This window comes from Passer domesticus, chromosome 5, assembly GCF_036417665.1.
Source record: "Passer domesticus isolate bPasDom1 chromosome 5, bPasDom1.hap1, whole genome shotgun sequence".
NCBI classification, from domain to species: domain Eukaryota; kingdom Metazoa; phylum Chordata; class Aves; order Passeriformes; family Passeridae; genus Passer; species Passer domesticus.
Window position 1 is genome coordinate 36,143,402 of NC_087478.1, and position 16,081 is coordinate 36,159,482.

The 16,081-nt window shown below is 36.8% G+C and overlaps 1 protein-coding gene across 1 annotated transcript in view; it reads left to right on the top strand.

Moving 5' to 3' along the window:
* ZDHHC17 (zinc finger DHHC-type palmitoyltransferase 17) overlaps positions 1 to 16,081 on the top strand; it is a 64,553-nt gene that overhangs the window by 11,062 nt on the left and 37,410 nt on the right. The window contains exons 2-3 of the mRNA XM_064419571.1: positions 5,364 to 5,467; positions 12,865 to 12,987. Coding sequence (XP_064275641.1) covers positions 5,364 to 5,467; positions 12,865 to 12,987 — 227 coding nt within the window. The remainder of the gene's footprint in view (positions 1 to 5,363; positions 5,468 to 12,864; positions 12,988 to 16,081) is intronic.

Genomic DNA, 16,081 nt, shown 5'->3' on the forward strand with positions numbered 1-16,081 from the left:
GCAGTTCTTTCCTCCCTTCCTTATGTCCAAGCAGGCATATTGACCTATTCATATCCTCCTGCTATGTGTAATTGTGAATGATGAAATTGCTATCTCAGAATGATTCAGTCTTGGTCATCTTATTCTGTCATGCATTAACTTCTTTTTTCTTTTTTTTTTTTCTCCTGTAAATACTATTCTTAAAATCCTTCTTAAGCATGTTTCATTTAGGCTTTTTTACTGGAAACTATTAAAAACTTGAGTATTGAGGGGAAATGAGCATAACTTTACTTATGCATTTGGTTATGAGGACTAATTGGGAATGCTGATATTGGCAGAGCTTCCAAGAATAAACACTTCCCCCCCCCCCCCTCCCTTGCACTTCATACTTTTTCTTTGGAGTTATAGTTCATATTTTTCATTATTTTCTCTTTCCTCATCTTACTGGTCCTATTTTCCAGAGGAGGTTTGCTTTTTTTCTTTTATTTCTTTTTTTTTTAACCAAAATATGGGTTTTTTGTTGTTGTTTTTAAAGCATTGTTCTCTTTTGAGGCTTTTTTTCCTACATTGCATTACTTGTGCATCTGTGCAAGGAGTCTGTGCATTTTGTGACTAATAAATAAAGACAAAATTGTCACAGATGCACATGAGTGATTAGGACCTTATCAAAGGATAGTCACTGAAGTGGGAAGCTCATCTAAAAGAAGTGATCTTTGGTAGGGATGGGGGAACCAAATATTTGGTTTGTCTTTCTTGCAACCTTCCATACTAGCCAACTCTAGCAATTTCTAAGCAGAATAGTTTTTTCAACCTGTCAGCCCAACTTTTTGGTTATTTAAAAGCTGAAGTGAGTTGTCCATGATTACTTAGTCAAATTAACAATTAGCAGGTGCAGAAATGTACCTGCTACCTTCTGTTGGCTTGTGTTCCCTCTTTCAGTGCCTCTGGAGCCTGTGTTTTCACAGGAGAAACGCATTCAGCTCACTGTCCCACTAAAAGATAGTTTTTTTTCTGTTTCTTGCTGATCCCTCCTGCCCCTTTCCTGTCATGAGAGGAGTGGGTGTGGTGTGACCACAGCTCCAAGTACCAAACTTGGCTTGAGTGAGGCAGCAGGAGCATGGAACCAAGAGCAAGGAGTGGGCAGAGGAATGACCTTTCTCTTTTAGCAAAGGTAACAATTTTGGCTCAAGTCTTGCTTGAAAGTGGCTCCTTGAAACCGGATGGAACAACCAGAAATTTAGTGTTTGCAACTTGCCTATTTTAAATAAATCAGTGACATCAGGCCTCTGCTCTACTGCCTTCTTACTGGTTTTCCTGACTCAGCTGGGGAAGAGCCATTGTCACTGAATATCAAAATAGCAAAAAACAAGTGCACTTGGGTTTCAGTTAGCTTTCCCTCTTGTAACTGGCTGTTGAGGTTTTTAAACAGCAGATCATCATTGAAAAATTAAATTTTCCTGGAATAAATATTTTCGTCCAAAAAGGGAAAATATTTTAACACTTGGGAAATGTTGAAGCCATTTGTGAATGCAGTTTATACTCTAGGCTCAAAATGTTATGTTGCTACTTTATTATCAATCTGGCATATCATATGTTTTAAAAAGTCATAGTAGTTTCAAGAATTTATATTCCTAAAATTTTTGTGAGGGTGTATGAATTTAGGGGAGGTTCATTTTTTACGTGTGAACTTAAAAGCCTCGTTTTTCAAATTTTTATGCTTATTTCTGTTCCTCTAATAGTGGGAGGCAGGTAATCTAGATCATTGTAGAATTTAAAAGTTGAGTTTTCTCTTCTGTCCAGCAAGGTGGGGGAAGTAATCTCTATTTTGTGTGTTACTATTTTTTGTTAACTCTGAAAAGAGATACTGTGTAAATGTCTTAGGTGTGATTTCTTTCTAGTTTAGCTGCGGATGCAAAATGAATCATGCTGGGCAAATTCCCCCCAGTGTGGCACCATGCAGTTGGTCCTGCTGGGGCTGAGCAGGCTGTGTGATGCCTGGGCACAGGGAGCTTTGTTCAGGCAGCCTGCTGTCCAGTTAGAGAGGTGCCTCAGTGTGTATCTGCTGAAACTATTGTCTATGGTATGCATATAAAAAGAGATTGTGTTTAATATCGACAGCTTTTTAAATGGCAGTCTTTTAAATTGCTGTGCTAAACGTTTAGAAATGGGGAACGTGCCCCCTTGAGCAGCTAGCTGGTTTGCATTCACTCATTGCAGGGCTTCTAAAGGTCTCCTCCTTCAGGCTGTCAGTTGTTTTCTTGTTGTTGGTGACTTGCCCAATTCCTGGCGTAAGCCTGTGTTGCATTCTCTTAGTCTTTGGTTATTTCTTTCTAAATCATTCTGTCTAGAATAATTAGGAAAAAGTACTCTTCTGCATTTATATTCCGGTGTCCTAGCGCTGCACGGAAATTTCAGAACCCTGATAGAATTATTTTCAGTTCCTAGCTGCTACCTTGCTTCTTTCATGTTTACATTGTCAGCCAAGTGTAGTGTGTAACAGCATTATTTGCATTGCCTTGGTCCAAATCACCAGGGGTATCAAGGATTACTGTAATTCACAGAATCCAGGTTTTCTTTTCTCCTGATTCCTGAAAGCTTTTTGACTTAGGAACCCAAAGGTTACTGTGCAGGTTACAGTCATAAACAAGGCACTCATAATGCCAGGTAAGAGATACCCCATGGAGTGGCACGAGAAGTAGCCAGCAGGCTACTGTGAGCCAGAATGCAACTGTCGAGTTGCATAGATAATAATGAGTAATAAATTTTGAGTCTTAAGATTGGGAATATGTGTCCAGGCTACAGACAATTGACTGTATTGGCTGAGTATTCAGATTTTATATGCTTTGCTGTGATTTACTGTTAAAGATTTACTTCCAAAGTGGGCAGTGTCTGCATATTCTCTAAAATCATCCTTTTTTCCATGGTTTTCACTATGTTACAGAAAACTCTGTGGTATGATTTTGAAGGAAGTGATGTTGATAAAACTTTAGGGATTTTAGGAATTGCTTCAACTATTCCTAAACATAAAATATGAATTCAACTCTGTCAATGAATTATCTTTATCTCTGGCTTATCTGGTAGCTGGGGAAAAAAAGATTTGGTTAAGCTGTTGCCTTTTTCAGATACAAAGCAAAGCTATGTTTTTGAGTTGTAAGAGGATTGGTTGTAAGGTAAGATTTGGATGATGGCAGATGCCCTGTTACATTTTTAGGTTGTCTCTCCTGTAGAGATGGCAACAAAGCAACCTTCCTGCTGAGCTGGCAATGCTTATTTGGTTCATGTAGGTAATTTTTCGTGCTAGGAAAGAAAAATTAAATCCTGCAGAATAACATTGTGGTAAAAAAAAATAATATATATATATATATAAAATCTGCTGATCACTTAGGTACTGTGTGAAATGGAAACATTTGTTTTTTTGAAGAAAAGTCATACATAAGTCTGTTTTGAAAATGAAGACTTGCTGCACTAGTCATCAGTGTTAACTGTGCTCTGGTTTTAAAGTTCTAATTGCTTCAAATTCTTGAAAGTTTTTTTTTACTGCATAAATTTTCATAATTTTTCTAATTATAAGTTACTATAGTAATTTAATGCAACAAAATGTACTCAATGCATTAAAAATTCTTATTTGGATTTGTTTTCTTTCTGTCTGGCATAGGCATAATATATGTAATGAATACAAACATGCTCAAGTGAAGTTACTCAGTTTTTACATAAATATTGAGTGTTTTCATATTTGCAACTAGACTAATTTCTTGATAGTTTAGTCTGAAGTTATAACTGATATCCAAAGTTTTTAGACTTCTGCCTAAGTGGTACTTCAGCATGTTGAAATCTAGAAATACTTAAAATGTGGATTTTATACTTAATTTTTTCTAGCCTCTTTAAAAGAGATAATGTATGTAATAATTTTGGAGTAGAAATAGTTATTTTAAAATGGCAGCCAAGATGAGTAACATCTGAGGGTTGGAAAGCAGTTTACTTAAACTCCCATCCATTCAATGGAGAGCTGGGTAATGCCCCAGGAAGCAAGAAAACACTTCAATTCACTAGCCACAACTGGGCACAGTATGAGGTTATTTCTCATTGTGCCCAACATCTCCTTTTGCAGAATTACTGCCCAGCTGAGAGAACATGAGGAATAGGAAGGCCTGTTCCTCCTGGCAATTGGAACTCTCCCTAGCTGTAATACATCTCTTGGGCAGTTGAGCTAACAGGGCAACATACACCTTTAGGGAGAGGTAGTAGTGGAGATTTGTGACTGTGAATCCTTGTTAAGGTTAGGTGCACTACATGATCATTGTCTTGACTCAATTATCTTTATTTAAAAAAGATTAAAGTCTGTATAGTATAATAATGAACAAGTTGATTGCTCATTTCAGTGACTAAGTGGAAGTTGGAACTGTTTTAATTAAACACCTTTCATAAGGCATTTAAAAGATTTTTCGGGTATAGATGAAAGATAAAATTCTTCTAATAGAAGTTTATGTTGGGGAAAACTGAAAGTAAACAATACATTTTAATGAAGTTGACTGAAATGCATTTTTAGATCTTGTAGAAGACTTGCTCTTTTTTTTGTTGTTGTTGTTTTTTTCACCCATGTTGCAGTTTTCATGCTTGTTTGTGTAGCTATGCTGAATTGCATGGCTGATGCACAGAGGTGATCAGCTATAGCATCTGCAACACATAGAAAATTGTCCAGAAGATGTATAAAATTAATTGTTCAATTTCAGCTTGCTGAGCTAAGCTGTGTCTAAAAAAACCAGTATGTTTCTGTCCTAGGGATATGTTAATAGTGTTTGAATATAGATTCCACCAAGGGAAGCACTGAGCCTGCGTTGCACTTCATCAACAGAATTAAGTCAGAAACCTGTATCTGCTGAAGAACACATCATGGTTGTGCCATTTACTTTTGAGACCCACACCTTAAACACCCACAGATAACCTCTGCTGTTTGAAATGCAACATTTATTTGTAGTAACAAAGTGAGACTTTGTCAGTTTGTGGAAAATGGCTTTTCTACCTATGTTGTGTTGCCTTTATAAAAGCAAAGTAAAGCAAACAAAAAAATAAAAACCCAAAACCAATAATTCCTAAAGAAATTTGTTCTTAGTTTTTGTTTGCCTTCTGTAAAAATACAAGTAGGAAAAAAGTGTAGGATTTGGCAGCACCCTGTGATTGTGAGTTGTGTTTTCTGTAAAGTGTTTGAAAAGTATACCAGGAAATATGGTGGCCTACTTTACAAAGTGTAGGAATGTACCACTCCTACATTTAGGTGGCTTTATAGTGCATTCAGTTGTGTATGGTTTTAGTTTTGCTTATAACTTTTTTTTTCCCTCCAAAACGTGCTGCTTTGGGTGTTCTAAAAGTAAGTTTGTCTTTTTTAGGAAATAAAACCTCAAAGCCATTACAACCATGGATACAGTGAATCTCTTGGACGGAAAAGCCACATTGACGATTACAGCACTTGGGACATTGTCAAAGCCACACAGTAAGTTTATCTTTGAATGTTAGATTTGTCTGTGTCTGTATCAGTTAGAAACAGTAAAACAGGTTTATTTGTGTAAAGTAGAAGATAAACTGTATTTTTCAATCTAGTAGTGGAAGATTTCAGAAGTAAGCTCTACAAAATTACTGTTATGACAAATTTGTGATCATTGTATAAAAATATGGGAGGAATTGTGTTAAGTTGTAAATATAGGTGGTTGCTGGACAGATTGTTGCAAGAGTGAATGCTACTGATGTTTATTTTCTATAGGTGATGATAAGTAAGCAGACAACATTTATATGCAAACATAAGGGCTTGATCAGTCTAGAGGTTATAAAAAAATGTGTCTCTAACTTCCATTATTTCTGATTCTGCAGTCTCAGTTCTACTATGAAACTGAGTTTGGTACTGAAGGAGGACTGTAGGAGTAAACTAAGTGCAGATTTGCTTTCTTTATGCAGATGTATTGTACAAATTTGTTTGTTCCACAGTCCTTTAGCAGACGCTAATTTATGAGACTTTCCAGGAAGTTGTTACAACACTGTTTTTTAGTTTGCTACTGTTTGCCATTCAGGAACCATCACTACCATTGCTTTTCCTGAATGAGCTGAGATAGTTCTGTAAGATTTTTATTATTGTATTGTTAATTTGAATGCTTAAACCATTATGTATCTTGCAGAGCTATTTGCCTTTTTCTTCTTAAAGAAGATTTTCCTTGCATTTTTTTTTCTTAAAAAAACCCTGTCTGAACTGAAAGCAGCTTTGCAGCTCTGCATGTGACACAGGCCCAGTTTAGGCATAGGCAGTATGTACTTTCCTTCACTTTTTGTTTTGAGCTGTAAGGAGTTTAGCTTCCTGAAACAGATGTCTGACTCTGCTATTGTTGCTCTAAATACTTAATAGTAGCACTGCAACCTATCATACGCACATTAGGGTATTTTTAGAAATTAAAGTATTGGCACAATATCAAACTAGGTGCTTCTTATAAAAGTATGGAAGTGTGTTTGACAGCAGAAGTGGTTTTGCAAGTTACCTACTTCTATTTTTGCATACTCGTTGCATGTTTGAAAACTTAAAATATCTTTGTTCCTCTTAACCCTCACATTCAGGCTGATCTGTGCTTTCAGCCGAGTTGTTACGCTTCTTTTCTGCTTTCCTCATACAGGAACCAACAGCTCTGAGTTGACATCTCACCACAAGGACTGCAGTTTCATATTGTAGCTCTAATGGTTCTTATTGCAGGGAGGGGGGATTGTCAACATGATCAAGTTGTGGTATCCAGGCAGCACTTCTCTGACTAGAGGGGGAATTCACAGAATAAACTAGGTTGGAAAAGATCTTTGAAATCATCAAGTCCAACCTGTGATCTAACATTACCTTATCAGCTGAACCATGGCACTGAGTGCCCCATCAAGTCTTTTTTAAACACTTACAGGTGACTCAACCACCTCCTTGTGCAGCCCATTCCAGTGCTGAAGCATTCTTTCTGTGAAGAATCTTTTTCCAATACATAGCCTAAATTTCCCTGGCGTGGCTTGAGGCTGTGTCCTCTCAGGCACACCTTTTTTACTAGGTTTTGAGGGGCATGTCTGTCATAAAGGGAAATATCTGAAATTTCAGGTAGAAAATAAACCCACCAAATATCGTAAGGCTTAGAGTAAAAGAAATAATGCTATATTAATTCAGTGTTCTTGAAAAGATACACTTTCCTACTAAAATGATGTAGCTATTTACATTTATAGAAGCATAATCTATCATGTCCATGTAGAAAAATAGGTGATCTTATTGTCTACCCTTTGTCCTCAATTATTAATATTCACTGAGATTAAAGTATCTGCTGATTTTTCCTCATCTTTTAGTTCAGTGCTAATGTGAGAGAGATGTCACAACATTTTTTTATTTAAAAGGGGCCATTCATGAGTCTCCTAGAACTCTTCCCCCAAGCAGGTCAGTAAGTTCAAGCAAGATGTAGCAAAATATAATAAGAATTTTTTTTAGTCTCTTGGTTTGGATTTGGAGTTTTTTCCCCAAGTCCAGTTTCTCCTGGAAAAAAATAATTAGTCATGTTATTGTTCCAACATACATGAAAATTGAGAGCATTGTTCCTTAAATCTTAAAGATGATGGTGAGAAAAATGGGATGAAAACATCTAAAACTCATCTATATTTCATATATGCTGTTTGAGTCTAGAATTCTATTTTGACATGTTTTTATTGACACTAGATTACGCAGAAATAAAACAATGTTAGTGAAATACTGTGCTCAATTTTGTCAGCAAGGAGAAACAAGAGATTGCAGACTCCTCACATTCTTACATAAGTATTTGTATGTTGCTTCATATCTTACTGAACTGTTTCAGTGCTTTGTCATCTTAATCTGTAGATCGCACACAAATTAACATGCTCATAAGGTACGAGCTACAAATACAATAACTTCTTATAATCACATTAATATTTCATACAGAAAGCAGTTGTTGGGCTCATTGAAAAGGGTTTATTGGTATTTGTAATTTTTATCCATTATGCTCCTTCTAAGTTCTCACAAAGACCTAGGCATATTTTGTATCAAAAGTAGTCAGTCTCTGTTTTTTATTTTGCAAAAACTTTTGCTGGAGTAAAAATTTTAGTGTTTGGTTTTAGTACCTATTCATACAAAGAACACTTTTCACTGACTTTGTTGTAAACATGTCCAAGAGCATCTAGATAGCTTTAAAAGTTGTACTGTCTATGCCCTTCATGTTGCAGATGTTAGAATGTGTGTGTAATTTTTTGCCATCTTATATTTGGTTATAGCAAAATTGTTTGGTTCATAGAAAGTCTCCACTGTGTTTCTGAAAGCAGAAGCAGACCATTCATCTGTATTGAAAAACTATTTACAGAGGAATAGTAAAAAAATCATCCATGCTTGTCTTTGGTTTTCTTTCACTGTTATATTCAGAGTTCTCACTGGAGCTCCAGGGAAGGAATGGAATCTTGTTTAAAAAAAACCAAAACCCAAAACTGTCACAAGTGATTTAAAAGTGAAATTTAATGGTGATATGTTGGGTATATCTATTTCTATGGTCTGGCAGCAGTAGCCATCTGTCATCCAAGGCAGCAGTCATAACTTTCAATATGATGTCTTGGAAAGTGTCCTGTGTTAAAACAAAAAGGTAGCAACTTTGTAAAGTTAAAGCTGAGACAGCTTTAACTTTACAAAGCTTTCTCTTTTAAGCTGGGAAACTGAAAAGTAGCTAAAGTTCTCGTGCAGAGAAGCATATGATGGGCTGTCACTAGGAGAATAAAATCTGAGGGACATTAATGCTTGCATTGTGTTCTTCTGTTCTGTTGAGAGTGAAATAGACACTTTTGGGTTGTAGCGAGTTTGATCAAATTCCAGCTTTGCTGAAAGCCATTTAAATGACCATTATGAACATGGGTATTAAACATTAATGGTATTAATAAGTGCTTTTGTGACATCTGGAAGATTGAGTCCCTGTGCTCAACTGTTATGATTTCATTATCACAAGATGAACTTTTCTGTTAAGTTTTATTCAATGAGATCATTCAAAATGAAGTTGTGTGCATTGTGAAATAGTGCAGCATAAAATATGAATTATGTTGAATCTTGCCAAGGAGAAAAATCAGTTAGAGATATGGCTTTTTTCATGACTATTTCTCATCAGTCATAGGGTAACTGATTTTAAAAAAGGTATCTATGGAGTAATTAAAATTGGTAAAGGATGGCCAAAGGAACAGTTACTCCTGGCTCTTTTCAGCTAGTCACAGGAGAGAGTGGACAGACTGTGACACAGGTACACATCCATTATTCCTGGTTATTTGTGCCCATGGGGTTGATTGTATTGCTGCAAGTGAAATGTACTGACTTTCTTGTGGAAGGGTGAGACTTTTTTAACCACATTAGTAATATGGCCACAACTGTCTCGACGATTTAGGGCTTTGGAACAGTATTTAAGAGCTGAATTTCTTCTGTCTTTCAGCACTACTCTTAATGGTCTATTAACTAGCTCTTGAGTTAAACCTTTTCTGTTGAAAATAAAATTGTCTTAAGGTTAACACAAAAAGCTTGAGAATGTGTTAAAGGCTTTGTTGGTATTTACCACCATTATTCATGGGAATGAGATTTCCAAAGAGGAAAAAAGATCATTTTTCTGTTAATTGCGTTTCCACTTCAAGCAGCTTTGATTTGAGGCAGTGAGCTCCTGGCTTACCTACTCTTTGTTGGCATGGTGATGTGCTCACTGTAGAGAGATTCCTTGCTATTACTGCGGCCAAATCTAATGTTAATCGTGTTGCAAAGCTGGCAGTGTCTATTTTCAAGAGTCTGTGTATTTGTAGACAAAAGAATAGATTATGGATTACGTATTTAAAATTCAGAAGGCAGTAGGGTACTGTTTTTCAAGGTTTTAAGGTCAGCATATCTTTAACCTGCAATGACAAAATGTTACAGGTTAGTTACTGAAACGGCTTAGAGACTGTGGTAGCAAAATGAGCTTGCACAATGGTATTTTTGTCCTGGGCTAATCCCATTTATTTCAGAACAAGACAAACTCAATAATATGCTTTAATTATGCTCCATATTGATGTTTACAGCATCACCCTCTAGAATTCACTCAGATGCTGAATATTTGTTGGATTAATATATCAGTCTCTTGTGAGGATTTCAGTCTTACTCTCCATTACCCTTGAAGGGCATAGAGCCCTCTATAACAACATTACTAGCATGATTATGCTGAGTGTCTGAAATAGGTGACTTTGTAATTTTCTAACCTAACAGTGCATCATGAACCTTTGGAGAATGCAAGGTGAAGTCAGCTGCAGCAAATTCATGGAGCAAGGCAGTAGGTTGTATGTGAGAGAAGAATGCTGCACTTCTGGGACGGATCTGAAGAAACCATAGCTGCAGCAGATTCAGTGTTTTATTTAATTGTAAAGAGCCTGGTGTTTCCAGGAAGAGGAGCAGATTGTTGTCAATTCCTAACGTTTTTAGCAGGCAGATTTTGTCTGTCAAGATCCTTAAGTCCTCTTCAGACAATAAATGGAAGAGCCATAAAATTATACCTTGTGTGCTGCATCTTCAGTAAACAGTTATAATTATGTTCAAAATACTAAATGTAAATTGCTAGAAACAGACAAACTGAGAGTGACTTAAATTAAAAAAATTCTGTATATGTCATTCTCAGTGTCACTTTTGGAAAGAGCTTTATTTTCCTATAAAGGCTGTTCTGGTGTATTGCAGAATTTTATGTTCTGTTTTGTGGTGAAGTACTGTGACTTGTGGATTGCCTTCTAGTGGGAAGAATGGGAAGTCTGTGATGCTAAGCCCAAAAGAGTGAATCCATTCCTACTATTCCTTCTTGCATCTGAGGCCATGCCAGCAGTCTTTGCCCAGGGCCTCACCACAGTGTACAGGTGAATTCTAGAAGGAGGTGCTTGTAAACATCAATGGAGCGTAATTGGAGCATTGTGTGGGAACTGGCAACAGCATTCTGCAACAACAGGCTGCAGGGTCACTTGTGACAGCTTTCCTTGGTTTTCATACATCTTAAGCCAAGTCCTTCAGAAAGTAGCATCATATTTTCTGTAAGACTGGAGTTTTGCTTTTAATTAAATAACCTGACAAATAACCACTCCAACCTCCTCCCCACAAGAATCCCTGAAGAATAATCACCCCTCTTCCCCTTTTCTCTTAAACTGTCAGGGGGCTTCTCAGTTATTCGTATCTTGGCAGCATGGCCTAACAAAAACTTGGGTAGCAATCAAAGCTTACTTTCAAGAAGGTTCACGTTGTGTTGTGCAGTCAACTTGATAGCACACTCATCTTAAAGCATTGTGCATATTGGCCATAGCTGGCCAATAGTGATGTTGTGGTTTAACTGCTGTGCAGCTGAGCCCTGCACAGCTGCTTTCTTACTTCCCTATGCTGGGATGGAGAAATTGACCAAAAAGGTAAAGATAAACAAAGTTTATTACATAAACTAAAAGCTGCACACAGAAGCAAACCAAAGAAAGGAATTGGCAGCTTCCCATGGGCAGGTGAGTGTTCAGCCATATCCATGTAATGGTTACTTTGGTGGGCGAGCACCTTCATTCCAGATGTCCCTCCTTTGTTCCTCAGCTTTTATTGCTGTGCATGCTGCCATGCAGTATTGGATATCTCGTTGGTCAGTTGGCATCAGCTGTCCCTGCTGTGTCCCCATCCAACTTCTTGTGCACCCCCAGCCTGCTGACTGGCAGGGGAGCATGAGGAGCAGCAAAGGTCTTGACCTGTGTCAGCACTGTTCAGCAATAGCTGAAATATTGGTGTGTTAATCAACATGTTTTGCTCACAAATACTAAACATAGCCTCATAGGAACCACTCTGAAGAAGAGTAACTTAATCCCACCCAAAACAAATATGTGTAGGGAAAATTCTTATCCATTGCAAGAAAGCTTTAGATGATTGCCTCTTGCATTTTATAGGAAGTTAAAATTATTTTATCCTTGTGTTCTTTGTATCTTTCCGATAACTTAGAATATTTCATTTTAAAAATTCCTACTTGTTGTTTTATACTGCTTACTTAAGCAGGATGAGAGCCAGCTAAACTCAGCCTTAGGCAATACATTTTTTAAGCTGGTGACTGTTAAAACTGATAGCAGGGCTTAGGTGAATTATTTCTTACATAATGGTTTCAATTTGTAGTTTAAGTGAAGACAGCAGGCTATCTCCAGCAGGAAGGAGCGTCATAACAGCTGACTGGAGTAGAACAGCTTGTCAACAAATGGTTCAGTTGCCATTCTGTATGAATCACTTTCCAGGCTGCCTTCAGACACTGTAATATGGCAATGTAATATGTACTGTAGAAGGATCAGAATTTGCTGTCTTGGTTTGGGAAGTCCTTCTTTCCCCCATCTCTCCTCCTTTCTCTTGACTCCTTGTTCTTGCCTGACCTGCCTTTTGTAGTCCTAAAATGGGATGTACTTGAGCTGCTTGTGTTTGTAATTGGCTTGATGATCTTATCTTCTGAATTTTAGGAAGATACAGTCAAATCAGCTGACTTAAGTTTTATTTGCTCTTTGGGAGCTGGAAAGGAAGGAGAACCAAAGAGGGAGAAAGAGATGTAGTGGAGTCCCTGGGAAGTGAACAGTTACTTAAATTTAATATACTACTGGTAGATATTTTGCCTTGCTCTACAGTGCAGTTTTCTGTGGACAAAAGTTTTGTGTAATACCTTGATTTGATTTTTGCCAGTGGAAGCTTCTTGTTGCAAGACATTTGTAATAATGTAGAAAAAGAAAGTAAAGTTTTTTCTTAATTTCTCTTCTGTTGAAGATTTTGTATTGTGACTGAAAGGATGGTGTTTGCTGAATGCATTTTAATCTAAGGTAAGCATTTTGACAAATTTTACTTTATTCTTCAAGGTATGGAATATATGAAAGATGTAGAGAGTTGGTGGAAGCTGGTTATGATGTTCGACAACCAGACAAAGAAAACGTAACGCTTCTCCACTGGGCTGCAATCAACAACAGGATAGATCTGGTGAAGTATGTATTACACTTCAAGTTTAAAATTCATTATGTCCTTAAAAAGGTTGATTTCTGTTTTTAAGACAACTGAATGTCTTTAAATTTAATGTGTCTAATTTGTCCTTTTTTCCTTGACAGTATGTCAAAGCTCTTGTTCATTAATGCATCTCTACCACTGTGATGTACAGCATTGCGTTTTCTTCCCCGTTTGCTAGCATGCATGTAACTACTGGCTATCTAAAATTGCCTTCTCTTGATGCAGTTCTTACACTTCAGGTTCCTCTGTCTTTGGACGATCTTGATTTTTTTTGTATCACTCACCTTATTTTATGCTCTCCCACTCTCTTTTTGCAAGGCACTAGTCTATTTTATTTCTTCAGAATTAAACTATTTAGTGGTTTTTTTTATTTGTTCAGGCCTATCACATCTTTCCCCAAGTGTTCTCAATTTCCCCATTATGTGCAGTGGATAATTTCATTAAGTATGTTGGCTCTTAAGCTTGGTACTGCAGAGATAAAGTTGTTTACTCATGTGATACCAGATCTCAGTGTCTTGTTTAGTGAGTGTTGACTATGTAAGTTCATTCCAGTGAAGCAGCTTAGCAGCTTGTCGTTCAGGAGTGCAGGCTTGGAATTAGACTTCTCTTATTTTTAGTATTTCTTCATCCCATCTATTTTGAGACTTGAAATTCAGTGTACATAACAGTGAAACTCATTGATAAGGAAAACTACAGAACCTTTTCATATTTCTATATAATCAGGGATGAGTGTCTAGAATACCATTCTGTTCTCATAATTGCACTGGTCTATTGGTATCTCTTCAACTCAGCTTTGTAAAAAAGCAAAAAATGGCCTTATGTCTCTACAGTTACTTACTTCTTATAGTAGTTCCCCATCCCCTGTGTCAAGCTTTCTCCAGACAAAGATTTGTCTTCTACTTTTCCTTCTTCTAATAACAATGGCTGCATGCACTTTGATTCCTCAATCACTGAATGCAAGCTGAGGTAGTTTTCAAATGCCTGCCAAAGACTTAGTGATCCTAATGTGGAGCTCAGTGGAAGTATTTTCTTCTTAAGATGACCTCTTATAAGATCTGCTTGCTTTGTGTGTAAGTAGTTTGCTTAAATAGAACTTGCATGCCTGGCATCTTCTGTTGGAAGCTTAGATGACTCACTGAGAGTGGGATTGCCCAGTTCCTTCTTTCTTCAGGGACCTTCTCACCTAGCGCAAATTTCCTTCTGCAAGATCTGCTTAGACAAATAGACTAAGTTCTCACTCTGGTTTTGCAGAAAAATCTTACCATTTTTGTATATTGAAACCGAAATGCAGTGATAAATCTCAACCAAGTTTCAAAACACCCTTAAAGAAACATAAAATGTTATTTCAGTGTACCATCTGGCAGGAGATTGTCGCCTTGTCTTTTCCCAGTTGTCAAACTGCAAGTTCTTCCTTCTAAATAAAACCTACTAACCAGTAAGCAGTTCTGCTGTCAGTAGAATCTGAACAGTCCCTGTATATCTGCAAGGACCAGTATTTGAATGAAGACAATCTGTTTCGTGCTCACCTCCCCATGAGTGGCTGTCACATCAGAGATGAATCCAAGCTTTGACTGTGAATTTCTCTGTGCTGTCTTTTTATCTAGGCAAGATTTCCTTTGGAGCTCCTTCCCAAGGGGGAATAGATAGCTCTTCAATTAGTAGCTGATATTTCACTGTAACAAAATTACTTTGTTTCTTTACCATATAATGTGCTTTGTGTTTTCACCTAGGTGGGACAAAGACTTTCACAAATCTCTGGTTTTTCTCATAAAAGACTTCTACAGAAAGATGTAGAAATTTTGTTCTTTTAGTGTTGGAGGCCAGTGGAGTAGACTGTCCTGCATGAATCAGAGCAAATCTTATTTGTCTTTCACTGTTTTTTTTTTTTTTTACTTTGGCAAATCTGTTGAAGTACTCCATTGTGTCTGATGGCTCTAAAGCAACTGTGTAGAAACTTTTTCTTTGGATGTGTTTAGTCTGACATGCATTTTTCAGTTTCTGTTCCTAAAGGTTCCTAAAAGGGCTGTTTTTGAAATTTCATTCTCTGAATCGATAAGCACTCGAGAAAATGAAGGTAGTTACTTAAGAGTAAGGTTTTTCAGGTTTTTCTCTTTGTTGCCCTTCTTCTTGCCATGTCTTGAAACGCTTAGCAGAGTTTGAGATGGCAGAAATTCAATCCTGAGGATTTCAAGGACAGCTCACGTGGGTGGGAGGGCAGTGTTCATATATACCTGACAGGTATTTCAAAGTGAAAAGTCTGTAGGCACAGATAGTTGAAATGTGCAAACACTTACAAATCTCCAGCTAGGTATAGACAAAGGTTAGACAGTGGTGAATGAAAAACTGGAAGCCTTCCAGGAAGGCCTGTATTTGGAAACAATAATTTCTTTATAAAGCATGCATTTCCCTTTACAAAGGAAAATATTTCTAGGTTAGTGTCCCAGATAAAACAGTAATTACAACAGTTCACAGAAACATTACAAATGATTATGAATATGAATTGTTGCAGTTAAAAATAGGTAACTTCTTTTGTTCTTACAGATAGCTCATCTTTTTATAATTGTTGTTGAGGGAAAAATAATGTCTATCCCATCATTTAGAAATATTTTAAAATACTCAGATGATTTTTGTCCTTTGATTAATAACAATTGAAAAGTGTGTAAAAATTTCATTCCTTCACTAAATGTGTAACTTAAGTGTGATCCAGCAGGGTTATTCCAGTGATGATGTAAACTGCAAGTCTAATGGCATATAATTTTCCTATTTAGCCAAAATCCTCTAAAAATTATAGTCTTATAGCACCATAATCTTTTTACCAGTAATGCAGAATTCTATTTAATACAACATAATATTTAAGAATAGTTTATTAAATACTTCTGTGGTAGCACAGTTTGTACTACTGTACATACTGTACAATTTGTATAACAATTGTTTACCTTAGAATAAAATTAGGAAATAGCATAATGTTTGAAACACTGTAGGAGGCATCTCTAGTCTCCCAACCCATGTCAGAAATGCAAGAAAATTGAAAGTATATGCGTGACCTCTAAAAAGGAAGGTTACATGAAGGCAAGA